General features: G+C 41.3%; 2 protein-coding genes across 3 annotated transcripts; both read left to right on the top strand.

Moving 5' to 3' along the window:
- Positions 1 to 2: 2 nt before the first annotated feature.
- On the top strand, positions 3 to 6,016 carry otc (ornithine transcarbamylase). The gene is made up of 10 exons (XM_004551325.6): positions 3 to 224; positions 309 to 447; positions 538 to 619; positions 2,240 to 2,327; positions 2,520 to 2,673; positions 2,752 to 2,874; positions 3,042 to 3,095; positions 3,188 to 3,337; positions 5,312 to 5,449; positions 5,561 to 6,016. Exons 1-10 carry the CDS (start codon positions 142 to 144, stop codon positions 5,618 to 5,620), a joined length of 1,071 nt encoding a protein of 356 aa, XP_004551382.1. The 5' UTR covers positions 3 to 141; the 3' UTR covers positions 5,621 to 6,016.
- Positions 6,017 to 6,385: 369 nt separating this feature from the next.
- gpr161b (G protein-coupled receptor 161b) lies at positions 6,386 to 15,091 on the top strand. 2 transcript variants are annotated; one of them, XM_076874848.1, is made up of 6 exons: positions 6,386 to 6,859; positions 8,400 to 8,790; positions 10,367 to 11,088; positions 11,228 to 11,335; positions 13,241 to 13,366; positions 13,542 to 15,091. In XM_076874848.1, the coding sequence occupies exons 2-6, from the start codon at positions 8,447 to 8,449 to the stop codon at positions 13,811 to 13,813; spliced, it is 1,572 nt and encodes a 523-aa protein (XP_076730963.1). In that variant the 5' UTR covers positions 6,386 to 6,859; positions 8,400 to 8,446; the 3' UTR covers positions 13,814 to 15,091. The 2 variants fall into 2 exon arrangements, with proteins under 2 accessions (XP_076730963.1, XP_024661325.1); XM_024805557.2 differs by having other exon boundaries at positions 6,387 to 6,859; positions 8,403 to 8,790.
- Positions 15,092 to 17,313: the final 2,222 nt, after the last annotated feature.

Below are 17,313 nucleotides of genomic sequence, written 5' to 3'. Positions count from 1 at the left end.
TCGTAGATTGGGAAACAGTTTTTGCCGGGGGTAACTACTTTTGGCAGGACACCTGAAACACAGGAGGCATACAGAAGTTGTTCCTCTCTGATGAAATATCCACATAGCATTGCGCTCCCGCTGCACTTACCGTGAGCCACCATGCCTCTGAGGCTGTCTGCTGCAAAAAGCCCGCTTTCCAGATATTTCCAATCTCTGCACAGCTGTTCAGCACGAGCGTTTGGGTAAGATAAATCCGAATGTGGAAGAAGAGCTGTGAAAGTAGGGTGCGGGTGATAAAAGATAAAATATATTTGTTGCTTTTCCAGCGCCGGAGCCGCCTGCCTCGGCTCGGTGAATTTAAAAGGTCGCAGCTGTCTGACTCTGAAGGATTTCAGCTCAGATGAAATCAAGAAGCTGCTGTGGGTCTCCGGAGACCTCAAGCATCGGATCAAGCACGAAAAACAGGTATTTAACTTTAATTGCAAAACTTCAGTACTTATAGTTGGTGTACTCTGTGGTCTCTGGATGTGTAATTAAGAGTCATTTCTATTTCAGTATTTGCCTCTTCTACAAGGAAAGTCGATTGCAATGATATTTGAGAAGAGGAGCACCAGAACAAGAATGTCCACAGAAACAGGTGTCAGTTTTTCTATGCAAGCATATGCATGACGTGGCTCGGGGTATGGGATTTGACAGAGGCAAGATATTTCATTGCTATATGTAGTGGTGTGGAAAGGCTTTTGTCCCCCTATTCTGATTTCCTATTTTTTTGTTTGTCACATTTAAAATTTTCAGCTCATCAAACAAATTTAAATATTAGACAAAGATAACGCAAGTAAACGCAAAATGCAATTTCTAAATAAAGGTGTTTGTTAAGAGGAAAAAATCCAAACCTACATGACCCTGTATGAAAAATTATTGCCCAATAAAACCTAATAACTGGTTGGGCCACTTTTAGTAGCAACAACTTAAATTAGGTGTTTGCGATAACTGGCAATGAGTCTTTCACTGCACCGTGGAGGAATTTCAGCCGCTGATCTTTGCAGAATTGTTGTAATTCTGCCACATTAGAGGGTTTTTGAGCATGAGCCGCCTTTATACGGTCACGCCACAGCATCTCAATCAGATTCAGTCTTCATTTTGTTTTGCTTGTGTATCTTTATATTTTTCATGTGTTTGGTTACTCATATATTTCAGGGTTTTTTTTTTTCCTAAGTCATTCTTTTTTATTTAATATTATGTTAAATTAATGGAAACTTGCTTCCACCACTGAAAAAAACAACATTTTTTTCTGTAAGTCACAAATTTAGGTTGTTATTGTGTATAAATTGAGCAATGAAAGTGATTCTGAAATTTGCTGTGTGTTTCTTTATGCATATAATGGATGCTTTCTCCCATTGGAAAAACAACAACAAAACACACACAAAAACATTGTTGTTATCCATAACTGCACACCTTCATGACGACCGTAACGAAACTTGGAATTTTCTTAACCTTAATTTAAAAATTTCAAGTTATTTCGTTCAATTTAGACGTTTTTAGTTAACTATGTCAAGATGCGAAATTAATAAGTTACACAATCTTTTGATAATAACCCAAAATTTTTATTTGTTTTATTTTTTCAGAGGCAGAAAGTTGAAGTTTTTCCATAATTACTGTTTCAATTATACATCCCAATATTTGCTTTGTAGCTTTTTATTTCTTAGTCAGCTTTTTTATTATTATATGTATTAACTGAATCATTCTTGATTTAATATTGGCATAGATCCATACAGTTACACCCTACAGTGAGTAATATGGTCTTGTCACATCAGGCCAAAGTCAGTCTTTGTTTACATAGATGACATGTATGAATGAATGCTTGCTTTATTTCACTGATGAAAACATGCTAATGTAGCTTTACCTATAGGGATTAAAAGTACAATGGTTTTAACAGTGGTATCTTACTGCATGGAAGGTCATTAAGCCAATAATTACATAAATTAAAAAACTATCCTTGTGCAGGAGCCCGGCTAATGCCATTCAGTGCAGTCATTGTTAATGTAGTCACAAAAGAACTGCTGAAAGGTGACTTTCAGTACAAACCCCCACCAAAACACTGATCAGCACTCCTCATTTCCCCTCTCCACCACCCCCACACTCCCCTTAGTGTGCACTCCTCTATATATTCCTGCCTGCACATTTACTTTAAGTACACTTTTTAAAGCACTAGTTGACTTTTAGGGAAACTAAAAGTACCTTAATCTTGTAACTCCAGGATTTTCTCTGCTGGGTGGACACCCCTGCTTCCTTACCTCACAGGACATCCACCTGGGAGTGAATGAGAGCTGCACAGATACAGCCAGGTGAGCTGTTGGTTTATCTCAGGGAAATAAAAGCAGCTGCAGGCTTTAACCTTTTCTATAGCAGTCTCCTCATGATTTTCATTGTTGTATGTAATTGCTGAAGAAGAAACGCAGTTTTTCTCAACAAGATTTCCCTCCTGGCTCAGTATATAAACCACAAAGTCCTTGTGCATGTCTGATCTTTCACAACAGGGTCCTCTCTGGATTCTGTGATGTTGTCTTGGCTCGTGTATACAAGCACTCGACGCTGGAGGAGCTAGATAGGGAGGCTTCAATCCCCATCATTAACGGACTGTCAGATCTGTATCACCCAATCCAGATTCTGGCTGACTTCCTCACCTTACAGGTACTCTTACACTGTGGTATTCTGCAATTTTAATGCACTAGTTGATAACCATGCAGTACCTGTTTTCTTTAAATCCAGGAGCATTACGGATCCCTTAATGGTCTAACGGTGAGCTGGATTGGAGATGGCAACAATGTTCTCCACTCCTTCATGATGACTGCAGCCAAACTCGGAGTTCATCTTAAGGTTGCTACACCGAAGGTTGGTTTCTTATTGCGCTATTGGATGCATGTGATCTCTTTGTTACTCTGGTCTTTGTATCTTATGTGTTTTTGTGTAGTTTGAGGTTAAAGGCAGGCAGTCAGCCTTGAGCTTCTTATCTGCGCACTTCTTGTGTCAGTAAGATAAAGTCATATCTTTGTGTTCAGGGGTACGAGCCAGACAAGGGCGTTACTGAAGAGGCACACAGGCTCGCCAAACAGGTGAGGTCCTCTAAAACCTGCCATTAATGTCTTCTAGTTTCAAGTATTCTGCCAAGGTTAATGTTAATAAATAATATTATATTCTGTCTCAGCATGGTACTCAGTTGATTCTGACCTCTGACCCCATGGAGGCTGCCCGTGACAGCAATGTCTTGGTCACTGACACCTGGGTCAGTATGGGACAGGAAGAGGAGAAGAAAAAGAGGCTAAAAGACTTCCATGGATACCAGATTTCTATGCAGGTAAAGAAGGACATTACTTTCAGCCAAGTAGTTACTCTCACCTTTTTACCTGTTTTTAAACACTAATATTTTTCAGATAAAAATCATTTATTTGCTATATGTTTGGGTGTGTATATGTGTATTAATGATACATGAATATATAACAAATCACGGAAAAGTATTGTTGTTGTTTTTTTAGATAAAGACAAGAAAACTGTATAAAAATGGTTTTTGAGAAAGTTTTGTTTTTATGCATCATGTCACCACCTATTGAAACTGGTTTTAAATGGTTTTAGTTTAGTTTTTCTGCGTATACAGGGAGTGCAGAATTATTAGGCAAGTTGTATTTTTGAGGAATAATTTTATTATTGAACAACAACCATGTTCTCAATGAACCCAAAAAACTCATTAATATCAAAGCTGAATGTTTTTGGAAGTAGTTTTTAGTTTGTTTTTAGTTTTAGCTATTTTAGGGGGATATCTGTGTGTGCAGGTGACTATTACTGTGCATAATTATTAGGCAACTTAACAAAAAACAAATATATACCCATTTCAATTATTGATTTTTACCAGTGAAACCAATATAACATCTCCACATTCACAAATATACATTTCTGACATTCAAAAACAAAACAAAAACAAATCAGCGACCAATATAGCCACCTTTCTTTGCAAAAGCCTGCCATCCATGGATTCTGTCAGTGTTTTGATCTGTTCACCATCAACATTGCGTGCAGCAGCAACCACAGCCTCCCAGACACTGTTCAGAGAGGTGTACTGTTTTCCCTCCTTGTAAATCTCACATTTGATGATGGACCACAGGTTCTCAATGGGGTTCAGATCAGGTGAACAAGGTGGCCATGTCATTAGTTTTTCTTCTTTTATACCCTTTCTTGCCAGCCACGCTGTGGAGTACTTGGACGCGTGTGATGGAGCATTGTCCTGCATGAAAATCATGTTTTTCTTGAAGGATGCAGACTTCTTCCTGTACCACTGCTTGAAGAAGGTGTCTTCCAGAAACTGGCAGTAGGACTGGGAGTTGAGCTTGACTCCATCCTCAACCCGAAAAGGCCCCACAAGCTCATCTTTGATGATACCAGCCCAAACCAGTACTCCACCTCCACCTTGCTGGCGTCTGAGTCGGACTGGAGCTCTCTGCCCTTGACCAATCCAGCCACGGGCCCATCCATCTGGCCCATCAAGACTCACTCTCATTTCATCAGTCCATAAAACCTTAGAAAAACCAGTCTTGAGATATTTCTTGGCCCAGTCTTGACGTTTCAGCTTGTGTGTCTTGTTCAGTGGTGGTCGTCTTTCAGCCTTTCTTACCTTGGCCATGTCTCTGAGTATTGCACACCTTGTGCTTTTGGGCACTCCAGTGATGTTGCAGCTCTGAAATATGGCCAAACTGGTGGCAAGTGGCATCTTGGCAGCTGCACGCTTGACTTTTCTCAGTTCATGGGCAGTTATTGTGCGCCTTGGTTTTTCCACACGCTTCTTGCGACCCTGTTGACTATTTTGAATGAAACGCTTGATTGTTCGATGATCACGCTTCAGAAGCTTTGCAATTTTGAGACTGCTGCATCCCTCTGCAAGATATCTCACTATTTGACTTTTCTGAGCCTGTCAAGTCCTTCTTTTGACCCATTTTACCAAAGGAAAGGACGTTGCCTAATAATTATGCACACCTGATATAGGGTGTTGATGTCATTAGACCACACCCCTTCTCATTACAGAGATGCACATCACCTAATATGCTTAATTGGTAATAGGCTTTCGAGCCTATACAGCTTGGAGTAAGACAACATGCATGAAGAGGATGATGTGGACAAAATACTCATTTGCCTAATAATTCTGTAGTATACACAGTTAGATACTTTCATATTAAGAAAACAAGTTCAAGGAAGGGAAGGAAAGTCTAAGTCACATCCCTGAAAATCCTTACACTCCATGGACGATAACACTTACCCGTGGTTTGATGCCCTTCTGTTACAGACAGGAAGTGTGGCCAAGTCAGACTGGACCTTCCTGCACTGTCTCCCTCGGAAAATGGAGGAGGTGGATGATCAGGTGTTCTACTCATCCCGTTCTCTCGTTTTTTCGGAGGCAGAGAATAGAAAATGGACCATCATGGTGGGCTGAAATGTTAACGCACAATGTGCTGTTTGAGTTTGTTTTAATCCCCTTTTAACTCCAGTTTAATTTTCTTTCAACTGACCATCACAACTGTCTTCTGTCTTTCAGGGCCTCATTGTTTCTCTTCTGACCGACTACACGCCACAGATCCCCATGCTGAAGTTTTAACATCAGTTATTAAGAGGGACTAAGCTTTTCTGTGGCATGGGATGACTTCAAAGAAGACTTTTGCAATGCTGTCATATTGTAACTTCAGGATAGAGCTGCCATGTGGGAGCGTGGGGCTGTGGTGTGCTTCTGTTTATGTGTAGTAGGTCTGTGTGTCAAAGTGCAGAGAACCCAGGAATTCCCAGGACTCGCTTATTGCTCACAGTTCTTATTTCACTCTTGTGTGATGTGTCACCACAGCTGCCTTAAAACTTAAGTGACGATGAAGAACTAGAGGTTAATCCATAAATAAAATACCCCCACTGATTTTGTAAATGTTTAGTGCATATCTGGAATTTGCAATACACCAATGATACAGAGATACTGTTTAATAAAATGTATTTTGTGACCAAGGGCCTCACTTGAAGCCACTTCAGTCAATTGTTCAATTACTTTTAAGCCTCTGAAAATGGGGAAGTGTATAAAAATGCACAATATTTTATCATAAAACCCTGTAAGTTTAAGCTGAAAGCCTGCACTCACAAAATCACACTATGACACCGCTTTATATACTACACTTGCAGAACTAAACATGTTATGTGCTATTGGCTGAGTGCGCCCCCTATGGGATGGAGCCGTGAAGCCTTCAGAGTTTTTTCATTGGATAAGCGGAGGTGACGTTTTAGTGCGGGAAGCTATGATCTACGTGGGTGGTCCAGCTGGATAAAACGATGCAGCTCAGTAATTCATTCATAAACAAGCCGGCCTGTCATCAAGTAAACACTCACGCACACATTCACATGGCTTTGTAAACACTACTATAAACGCACACGGTGCGTGTGGCATCCGCGAAAGAATACACTATACTTTCATCGTTGTTCTGCACTTGTCATAAGGATTTGATCACAACAAACTCCACACGGTTAAATTAAATAACGTAAGCTGGTTCAATGGCAATATGAAAGCAAGACAATGCTCTTAAGCGACCACCCACGTACGGAAGGAGACTGCTCGGGGAGGGAGTCGAAGCTTTGGTGGGAGGTGGATGGGGAGGAGGACGCCATTGCAGCCGCAGCTGGCCGTTTGTGAGTCGGCGGAGGAGAGAGACATTACCAAAGTGAACAATGTCGACTGGCTTTCAGGGATTTCCCTGGCTCGGCTCTCTCTTCTGGGGCTGTGGTGTGGAAACAGAGGAGTAAGATGGACGTTTTATCCCCGTCGAGAGTGAAAATGTGGAGCCGCAGCGCTGAGCCTAAGCAGGTCAAAAAAAAAAGAGCCGAGTTTCAGAGGGGACAATGGGGGAAAGTTTTGGCTAACTAACGGTAGTTTTAGCTAATGTTAGCGTTACCGCTAACTCACCGTGCTGCACCTTCTTCACATGTGCAAGATGCAGTTTTATTTTGTATTTTTTTTACTTCCATATTCACGCTAAATCAAAAGGTTAACACTAACAGGGAAACAAAATAGTGAGCTTTAACAACAATTACGCTTTTCCGATGCGAAATAATGTGCAAAGATAATGCTTTCCACTAGTGAAAGGCTTTAACTGTGACCGAAGACTGTTTAATAGTGAAAAGTTTACCCTGGCTGTAAACAGTCTTTTAACGTGGTGAAATCTAGTGTTCAAATCCTCTATAGTTTTTTAAAACTGCAGTAAATTGTTGCTGGAGTCATTGTTATACATTAGTAGAGTTATATTGCTAGTACATAAACACGTATGGTGGGAGGTGGTACAGTAACCAGTGTTTGTTAGTTTTATTTCTGACATTCTTTTTCACCTGTAAACATTTACTTTTGTACTTTGAACCTTAATGTGAAACGTGTGTGTACCACTTTACTTAAAGCCGTCACTATTTAGTATTCATATGTAGCATACATATTTTATAAATATGTAAAATTTGTACCATGGAGCAAAATTTGGGCAAATCCAGGTAACTCCAGAGTTTAGCCTCGACTGTGAAGGCAGTTCACTTCTTACTGCGGTATATCCCCGTGGATGAGCTGCAGTCCTAACCTGTTCTAGATGAGGTTATGATCAAGATTAGACCTCAACCACGTCCTGTCCAGTTAGTTCTCTGGAATATATCACGCCAAGAGGAGTGATATCTACTACCTACTAGCACAAAGGGTGCTAGTAGGTAGTAGGAAGATCTGAGGTCTTTATCTTTCTCTAAAGACCATCTGTAATTAATATTTAGTCTTAGATGCATCTTTATTCTGTAATGTTAGTTTTCTCTGTTGGCTGTAAACAATTCTGCAACTTGTTGTTGTTGTTTTTGCTCTATAAGCATAAATATTTGATGTCAAACCAGGGCATCTGTTTGGGGATTGAACTTGGCTGTAGATTAGTTTGAATTCGTTTTTTTGCGTTTATTCTTTTCTCACAGAGCGTTAAACACTATTGATAGTTTGTCTGCAGCAGCTGTATTATGTGTTTAACCTCTGAAAATGACCTGTGCATGTTTTTGATTGCTCAGATGCTTCCAACGCTTTAGATTTGATAAATCCTGGATTGACTACTTCATGTTACCCTAAGCCCGAATCCTGTTGTTGGGCTAACTAAAGCCAGATAACAATATCCTGCGTATGTTATCAAACTTGCTTCATAGTACAGGTCCCTGGTCTTTGCTATTAGTTTTTGTGCTGCAGAAAATAGTAAAATCCATGAGTTGAGTTCCAGCTGCATGAATGTAGATTGAGGGTTGAAGGGTTGTTTTTCGCTGTAATTCATGATATTGTTTTGTTTTTTTCTTTGTCTTAGTTTGGCAATTTATTTTGTCTAATAATGCCTTCTCCTCAGCAGTCCCCCACCATTCCTTCACCAGTCCGGTGGCCCAGCTTCTCACCATGAACACGAGCAGGAACTGTACCACAGTGGGGAATGGCGAGGGTCTGGCTGCCCTGGAGTCAGTCTCCATTGTGACCATCACGCTGCTCGCCTGCCTCGGGAACTTTCTGATTGTGGCAACCCTTTATCGCAGGCCTTATCTGCTCACACCCAGCAACAAGTTTGTGTTCAGCCTGACTCTATCCAACCTGCTGCTGTCCGTGCTGGTGCTACCGTTTGTAGCTGTGAGCTCAGCAAAGAGAGAGTGGATGTTTGGGGTGGTGTGGTGCAACTTCACCGCCCTGCTCTATCTCCTCATCAGCTCTGCCAGCATGCTTACCCTTGGAGCTATCGCTATCGACAGGTTAGTGCCAGATTATACTGTATTATATTGTAGCCCTATAATCAATCTAAGCATTTAACTTGAATTCTTTTAAAAAGTGAGCCCTTACACTGACATTAGGACATATGGTTCCCTCCAGCGGAGAACCTGTAGCCCATTTTTGGTCTCTGCTAATTTCTGAGAAAGATTTAGCTGATTAATGCATCGCTATATTATTAATTTATCCCAGATGTTGGGAGATTCTGGCATCAAATGGACTAGAGCATGAAATTTAGTGTTGCTTTAAGTCCTGAAGCTGAACGTAACCAAGACAGTAAAGTTACAGTAAGCATAGGAAACTGAAGGTTAGCAATTTTCCACTTCAAGCTCAGATGAATGTTATGCTGAATAAAGTTTTAAAAAATGCTCTTGGTGCATTTCCCTCTAACGTCACACTCTTGTAAATAAGAGAGGTTAACCACAGACTTAATTTGTGGTATTTTCCTGTAGATTTCTCTGATCAGGTGATGAGCATGGGCTTAAATGCTTGAACTTTAAATGCCTGCTTAAACAAATACATGGAATAAAGCCAGTAAACATATTGCACAAAATTTATAGACAAAAAGTTATAGATATTTTAAGGCACTTTATTTATTCCAACAACAAAAAAACATCTTTGATATTTGGGGTTTCCTAGTTTTCATTTTCTGGTTCCAGTTTTTAGACTCGATCGTATTTTGCCAATATTTTGTGCAAGTACTTTGTGTAATAACAAACTCAAATGGTTATTCAGACACAAAGTTCAGTTTATTTTGCTTTGCTTGTAAGAAGGGGAGAATTGTTAATTAATTTTGGTAATCAAAAAATATACAGTAACATACGATACCATCTCAGAAAATGTCCTTCCAGCCCCATTATTTGTCCATCAAACATTCCCCGGCTGTGAGGTTTTCTCTATGTATCCATGTTTTGTTTGATTGCAAATTTAAATTCTTTGGGTTGTGGCTTATTTGTTCAGAAAACCATGCAATTAGGAGACACCTTTGGGACTCGAGGAAATTGTTACCAGCTGTTCTGTTGTTTTCCTAAATGCTAGAAAACGCCTGAAATGATTAATCTGATGTTCAGACCAATAATCAACAATTGAATGACTTTTGAGATTAACACTAAAGTTTCAGCACTTATAATAACTTCTTATCCACATGCACTGCCTTTCAGATTTTCTGGAGCTACTTTTAAACCGCTGCAGTTGAATACTGTTTTAATTCTGTTGGGTGTCGCAGAGCTACCGAGAGCTACTGTAAATTTTCTGTGTAGCGCACAGTTCCTGCTGTTCTCACTGCTCACCTAATTATCCTCAGCATCCTTTGGGAATTTTAGATTACAGAGCCTGTTTTTGTTCTTCTGCCAAGCCCGTCTGTTCTCTTCTGTTTGCAGCTTTTAGGAAAACATTTCACAGGATTGTCGGGGAGAGAGAAAAGTGCAGCTTTTAGCTTTTGTATCACTGACTCCAATCTCAGCAGCCTGTGTGCTAGTCTGATCAAAAGTCTCCCTGGAGGACGGTGTTGAGTTCCTGTTGTGCAGATTTCTTCATCGTGCTCATGTCTCCTCACAACAGGTACTACGCCGTGCTCTACCCGATGATCTACCCCATGAAGATCACAGGCAACCGGGCGGTTGTCGTCATCGCCTACGTGTGGTTTCACTCGTTGGTAGGCTGCCTGCCTCCTCTGTTCGGCTGGTCCTCCTTTGAGTTCGACTGCTTCAAGTGGACGTGCGTGGCGTCGTGGCACAGAGAGCCGAGCTACACGGCCTTCTGGGTCACCTGGTGCATCCTCCCACCCTTCTTCATTATGCTGGCGTGTTACGGTGTCATTTTCCGCGTAGCCCGCATGAAAGCCCGCAAAGTTCACTGTGGGACTGTTGTTGTGGCCCAGGACGACTCCACTGGAGCCCAGAGGAACGGGCGTAAGAACTCGAGCACCTCGACTTCCTCTAATGGAAGTCGGCGGAGCCTCGTGTACGCAGGGAGTCAGTGCAAGGCTTTAGTCACCATCTTAGTGGTGATTGGCACCTTCCTCATGACCTGGGGGCCATACGTTGGGGTGGTGGGCACTGAGGCCTTGTGGGGTCAGGGCAGCGTGTCTCAGTGGGTGGAGACTCTGGTAGCGTGGCTGTCTTTCTGCAGCGCGGTGTGCCACCCACTCATCTATGGCCTGTGGAATAAAACGGTGAGGAAGGAGCTGCTGGGGATGTGCTTTGGAGATCGGTACTACAGAGAGTCGTTTGCCACGCGCCAAAGGACGTCCCGCCTCTTCAGCATCTCCAACAGAATCACAGGTGGGACTATAGCTGGGGCTCTCTGTGTCATGCAGATGTGTGTGTATGTTGCTGGTTTTATCTTTAGTAAATGCATAAGGCTGGTTTAGATTTATATTCCTGCGGGATGTGATGATCTAGTGAGAATTTGTGTTTTCAGACTTGGGGATGTCCCCACACCTGACTGCCATGCTCGCGGGTGGAGGACAGCTGTTGGCCCCAGGAAGCAGCACAGGAGACACTGGCTTCAGTTTCACTCAGGACTCATGTAAGTTGCACACGGAAAGGGGGAAATAATTGCTTCATATCAAAAACTCCAAGCAATCCTCAAGTGCTGCCAAGAGCATGCCAAAGCAACAGGTGGCGATATAACCCTAAGCGTGAAGAAATGTACTATGTACTAATAAAAACGGTGCACAGTCTGATGTCCACATTTAAGTGCAGAAACTAAGATTTTGGAAAAACTTCATCCTGGCAGGAGTTTTTCAGTGGTCGAAAGGCAAATACACAGAAAAGCCATATTTACCAAAACACCCATGTACGTGTAGATGTAGCACAAGCTGTCTTACCATTGTGTCCATTTTTTTATTTATTTATTTATTTTTACAAACAGGACATGATATTAGTGCATCTAATTAAAATTCATACATTTCCGAACCTGATCTTTCAGCAGCTCCTCTGTTTTCTTTTTTGCCTGCGTTGTGAGCTTTTGTATCCACAACACTGTTGTTTCAATTCGTTTTTATAGGGAGTTGACTAACTTCAATAATCATTGCAGAAAAATTATAAGTGTATGAAAAATTTAAATTTAGTAAAAAAAACAAAAAACAAAACCCTGCATATTATCATGCATGTCTATTAGTCCAGGGGTGCTGGAGCCTATTTCACCTGCCAAAGGGTCAAAAGGTTGGGTAGACCCTGGATGCAGATGAGGATCTGAAAAAAATGACAATTTGTCATGTGTACCTTATTATTATCTCTTCTATGTAGACTTTACAGATCCCCAACCCCGAGACTGAGGCAGTTTGATGATTGTAGGATTATCGTGTATTTTATCCCTACAGACTCATGAATAAAATGAAACATCCCTCAAAAGGTTGATTCTGTTCATCTGGACGTAGAATTTTTCAGTGGGAGAAAGGTTTCGTCACTCATCCAAGTGACTTCTTCAGTCTCAGCTGACTGCAGGTTACCCCAATCTTATAAACAGTACATTTGCATAATGATTGAAACTAGCACCACTGAAGGAACAATGGGCTGGGAGGTCTGTTCCATGATCATTAATATGTAAATTCTCATGACCATTGATCAACAACTACTGATCAAAGACCAATGCACTGTTTATAAGGTTGGTCAAAATGTCAAAAGTGTTTGATTGGCCACCATAATCTGCTTAAGTTTTTAAGATGACAGAAAAACTGAAGGTATTCTGAAAGTTAAGAATATTTACATTTTTCCAGCAGCATTTGACAGCTAATCGAGCAGTTGAGATTCTTCATAAACATACAGCATTGTCACACAGTCATCAGCCTACAGAAACTTACCAGACCGTGGAGTTTGTTAAAAGAGCTCTTTCCTGCAGCAGACCGAAACACAGTGAATCACTGCTGTTTGGCTTCAAATAGAATTGAAAGCATGTTCCTATGGGTGAAATCCCTTCAGCGCCTGGTCGTTTGTTTCAGAATACTTTCGCTCTAGAAAAAAATGCTACATAAATACCTTTTCATTTAAGAACATACTGAGGGCTTATTGAGAACTTTTTGTCCAATTATGCCAAAAACATGCTGCATCGCCTAACTTTGATTTAGAATTTATGCGTTTCTAGAAAGAAAAGCAGCACTTTTTTTTTTTCTCAATTTTTTTCTACAGTTAAGTTTAAAATTAAAAGAGAACAAAGCTGTAAAGATGAAGTTTGAAAGCCTTACAAACCTTACTGCATCATACACCTCTTTGTTGGGCAGCCTTTTTGTTTTCCAGCTCATGTTTTTAACTGATCCTGTAGGGAGGGCAAGTGGTGTCATGTTCAACACAAACAAATGTCTTGTGATCCACCTTTGTGTGTACATTTGTGGCCATATGGTATGAAGATGACTTTTACTGCAACTTTCCTGCAATCTCTGTTAAGTTCTGCTTGCAGTTAACTTGCAATGATCCTCTTTATTTTCCTACACAGGCACAGATGTGATGCTGCTGGATAACTTCTCCACAGATGGCTCCTCCCTCGCGCAGCACCACGGGCCTCCGTCCGGGAAAAGGAGGAGCTCAGTCACCTTTGAAGACCAGGTGGAGCATTCCAAAGGTATCCGTCATTCATTTCCCGCTTCTACAGAAGATTAGAGAGCAGGGAAAATACCTTAGACTTCACATGATACACAAATGACCAAAAAAAGAAAAGAAAAGGGACCAGGCAAGAGAATTGTTTACTGTAGCTTGTGTTTACCAAAGCTTTGACTGATGTCTGTTGATTTCCCCAGCTGAAAACACATCCTCAGTCCAGATCCACGCAGAGGTGCACAAATCTCTCGACATGTTCGCCTCCTGCTTGGCGAAAGCCATAGAGAGCGATGCTAAGCTCACCCTGTTTGGGGAGAGTTCAGCTCTGTCAGCAGGACTCCTCACAGCGAGGGCCGCACCGAGGCCCAGATACCTGGAAGGCCAGAGACTGAGGCTGGAGAGTATTGATGAAGGGATCGTTAAGGATGACAGAGGTGAAGAAGAGCAGGATGGAGAGGAGAAACCCACCTGAACAGCAGCTTTCCCACTCTTGACTAGGGATGGGTACCGGTGTTCTGACGTAAACGGTAGTAACCAGACCGAAAAGCAGCGCACATTTCAGTGCTTTATTTCGGTGCTTTTTTTTCCTGAGCTGTGATACACTTTAGATTCTAGCCAATCATTTTACGTTTCCGAGGATAGTAGGCGGGGCCAGGTACGTACGTTCTTTTAGAGCAGAGCTACAGATTAAAAATGCCCAAGGCGAAGCGGTCAAAAGTCTGGCTGTACTTCACAGCAAAATATGCAAACTCAGCAGCCTGCAACAAGTGCTTCAAGCTGATACTGTGATACTGTCAAAGGAGGTAACACCTCAAATCCGATGAAACAGCTGGCGACGCATAGAGGTTTTTTTTTTTTTAAAAGCCGAGAAATGCGCCGTATTTGATAGCTTGCTGCGAGACCTCACACCGAGCGCATCTACTGTGGGTGTGGTGCCTGTTATCAGACCCGGAGTTAGCAACATCCCCAAAAACACGAAGAGGAGAGTCCTGGCCCCTAGCCCTGCCAGTGTAGCAGAAATGATGACGGATGATGATGCAGCAGCAGCCGTTCTTCTCTGCGTGAGTAGCTTAATGTTGTTCATGTGTAATTTACGTTGAGTAGGCTAACCACGTTATTACATGAATGCAGGTAAGGTGAACTAGCAAACAGCGTCGTAGTTACATGCGGCTGTCTTCTTGTTTGATGGCAGATACTCCCTTCACCCTGGCCAAAAAGGCTAAAATGACCAAAGAAAAAGAGGGAAACAGCTGAACATGAGAGGTTTTTGGACAAAGTTTGTGTTTTTTCCATTGTTTAAGCTCTGCTTCCAGCCAAGAGTGATACCATATATGCCCCATAGCTGCAGAAAAGGCTGTTATCTTTTTATAAAAAACAGCTGAACATGAGAGGTTTTTGGACCAATTTTGTGTTCTCCATTCTTTAAGCACCATTCGAGCACCGGCACCGTTTCAAAAGTACCGATTTGGCACCAGTATCGGATAAAACCTAAACGATACCCATCCCTACTCTTGACACTGTTACAGAGCTCTGTGGTACCGCTGATGAAGTCTGCCCTCTTTACATGTGGATACTCCTTACTTGAAATTATTAGCGAACAGGAAGAGGCACGTTATTCATTCTACGATGTTGGACCCAGTGCATAGCATCAAATCTAATAGGAACCCTTAACTACTGTAACTTCATTGGTCTGATCATTTTATTAACTTCTGCTATAATATATATTATGTTATTGTATGTTTTTAAGCTTAATAAGAAAAATTGCCTCAGTGGGCAAAATGAAAAAAAAAAAAAAAAAAAAAATAACAGCATCTTTTGACAGATTAGCTCTTTTCAGGTAGAATTTCTCTCCTAACATTGCACTCAGTAAATCCTCACTACAGGTTTTCCACTCACTGTGGAGAATTAGACTGTGAGGTACGTGTTTACTCAACGCAGGACAACCTGCACCTTTGTCACTCTTACTGGTACAGGATGAACTCCAGTAATTTGAATTTGCATGGGAAAGAGTCATTTTCAATATTATTATTATCACCGTCACTTTGCCTCCTGCAACAGTGAAGTTTTACTGATTTCAGAGGCATCACTGGTAGATTTGGACAAAGGAGTCGTTCAAATGGCTTTAGTTTGCAGATCAAAGTGAAATTAAGTTAGACTGAACAGCTGTTCTGTGTTCTAGTAGCTGCAGTTTCAACAGAGTCAAAGACACTTGGTATAACAACATTTACACACTTCTAAATGACCCAATTAATATGTGCACATTCCAGTGACAATGGGATGCAGTTTGCATTTTGTTCAGTGATGTTAGTAAAGGTACGGCATAACACTTTGCATATATGAACATATTCTGCCAGCAAAAAATCTAAAATGTCTGTTAATATCTGTAGTATGAATAAGGTGCCTGCTGTAAGCACGGCTGGAGGCCTGGTATTTCATGATTACGTGCGACTGTGGGCAAACAGAGTTATTGCACTTAAACACACAATGGGTACTCTTTCACTGCAGTTTCTTATCAGTGAAGACCGAATGAGCTAACAAGAAATGGAGATCATAGGAAAATGAAGTCCAGAATCAATAATCGATCTTGTTGATGTCAGAAATGTTTGTGTGTTTAGTGTTGAATCAGGAAACCTGAGCATAGGGAATATTCATTGGTACACTGGGTTGTACCTCATCTTATACACTCTCTGTATTAGGAGACAATTTTTTTTATACATAGAGCCCAGTTGTGGTGCTTCAGTCTTACCTCGTATGTTGAACAGGTATTATGTTTGTAAGAAAAAAAATGTACACCTGAGTGATGTAACCTTTTCATATACAGTAAGTGTTAATACAAATGTTTGCATTAAATTTAGTTTTTACATAAAACATCGTTTGAATTCTTTGTCTGCTGTGAATGAGAGCTGAAGCCAAACAGCAACCAAAACATTGAATCACTGAGCCGTTTGTTTTTCTTGTTCTGCAAACAAGCCGCACAGTCAGCATCACCTACAGCTGTGTTGACAGCTTGTTACCTGGATCATAAAATACTTTATGCTGCAGGGAAGAATAAAAGCTGATACCCCAAACCTCAAGACATCAGTAACATTAGTTTATCACCTCTATAAATGTGAAATGACTTTAACGAAAATGTTCAATGTGTTTCTTCCTTAAAGAAAAAGTTCTTGTTTGAGCCCCAGATTTGGGCCTAAGGTGAAAGAACCTCTTGGTCTTCTTTCCAAAATGAGCTAAATCTGCACTCGTCTCTATCAGGCAGCCAGGAGTAATCTTTGGCTCTGATTTCACTTAATACATGTCAAACTTCTGTTTCACTCTTGTTTTTAATCACTTGTAAATTATTGCCAAGTTAAGTCCCATTGAGTTACGCTCTGAACTGGAAATTATTATTCATGTACTTATTTCATCACATGTGGATTACTGTAATTGTATTTTTACTTGTCTAAGCAAAAATGTCCTTGGAACATCTGCAGGTTTTTCAGACCACTGCTGCGAGGCTTCTCACTACATATTCCAAGTTCTCATGTCACACCATTGCTCTGCCAGCTACACTGGCTTCCCATTGATCAGAATCTGCTTTTCACTTTTAGAGCTCTTCACAGACCAGCACCTGTCCACCTTTACACCCCATACCTGCCCAGCAGGGATGCATGGAGGTAAAAGGAGGCCCCCCAGAACACTCTGCTTCTGAGCTTGAGTTCTGTGGACTCTGTGGTCTCATCTTTTTAGACTTGAGGTGGGTTAATTTTTTATGTTGATTTTGTTGTTAAGCGCTTTGTGATGTTTATCTCAAAAGGTGCTATAGAATGAATCACTTTGACGAGTCACAGGGATTGCTTGTCCAAACACTGGTTCACTTTTAAGTGATTTCCACAGGAAACTGGGTTTGGACCAACAGAGCAGCTGTTCAGTAGAACTGTATGACACAGGTTTGACCCAAGAGCAGCTGCTCTGTACACCCACAACAGCTGTCAG

This window comes from Maylandia zebra, linkage group LG16, assembly GCF_041146795.1.
Source record: "Maylandia zebra isolate NMK-2024a linkage group LG16, Mzebra_GT3a, whole genome shotgun sequence".
Classification (NCBI taxonomy): Eukaryota; Metazoa; Chordata; class Actinopteri; order Cichliformes; family Cichlidae; genus Maylandia; species Maylandia zebra.
This window is presented reverse-complemented; position numbering and strand designations above follow the sequence as displayed.

Excerpts from the sequence above, each read along its gene's own strand:
- otc (XM_004551325.6), top strand. The coding sequence starts at position 142 with ATGCCTCTGAGGCTGTCTGCTGCAAAAAGCCCGCTTTCCAGATATTTC. Across the intron at positions 2,875-3,041 it reads TTAAGGTTGCTACACCGAAG|GGGTACGAGCCAGACAAGGG; the intron begins GTTGGTTTCTTA and ends CTTTGTGTTCAG. Across the intron at positions 3,096-3,187 it reads CACACAGGCTCGCCAAACAG|CATGGTACTCAGTTGATTCT; the intron begins GTGAGGTCCTCT and ends ATTCTGTCTCAG.
- gpr161b (XM_076874848.1), top strand. The coding sequence starts at position 8,447 with ATGAACACGAGCAGGAACTGTACCACAGTGGGGAATGGCGAGGGTCTG. Across the intron at positions 8,791-10,366 it reads GGAGCTATCGCTATCGACAG|GTACTACGCCGTGCTCTACC; the intron begins GTTAGTGCCAGA and ends TCCTCACAACAG. Across the intron at positions 11,336-13,240 it reads CAGTTTCACTCAGGACTCAT|GCACAGATGTGATGCTGCTG; the intron begins GTAAGTTGCACA and ends TTTCCTACACAG.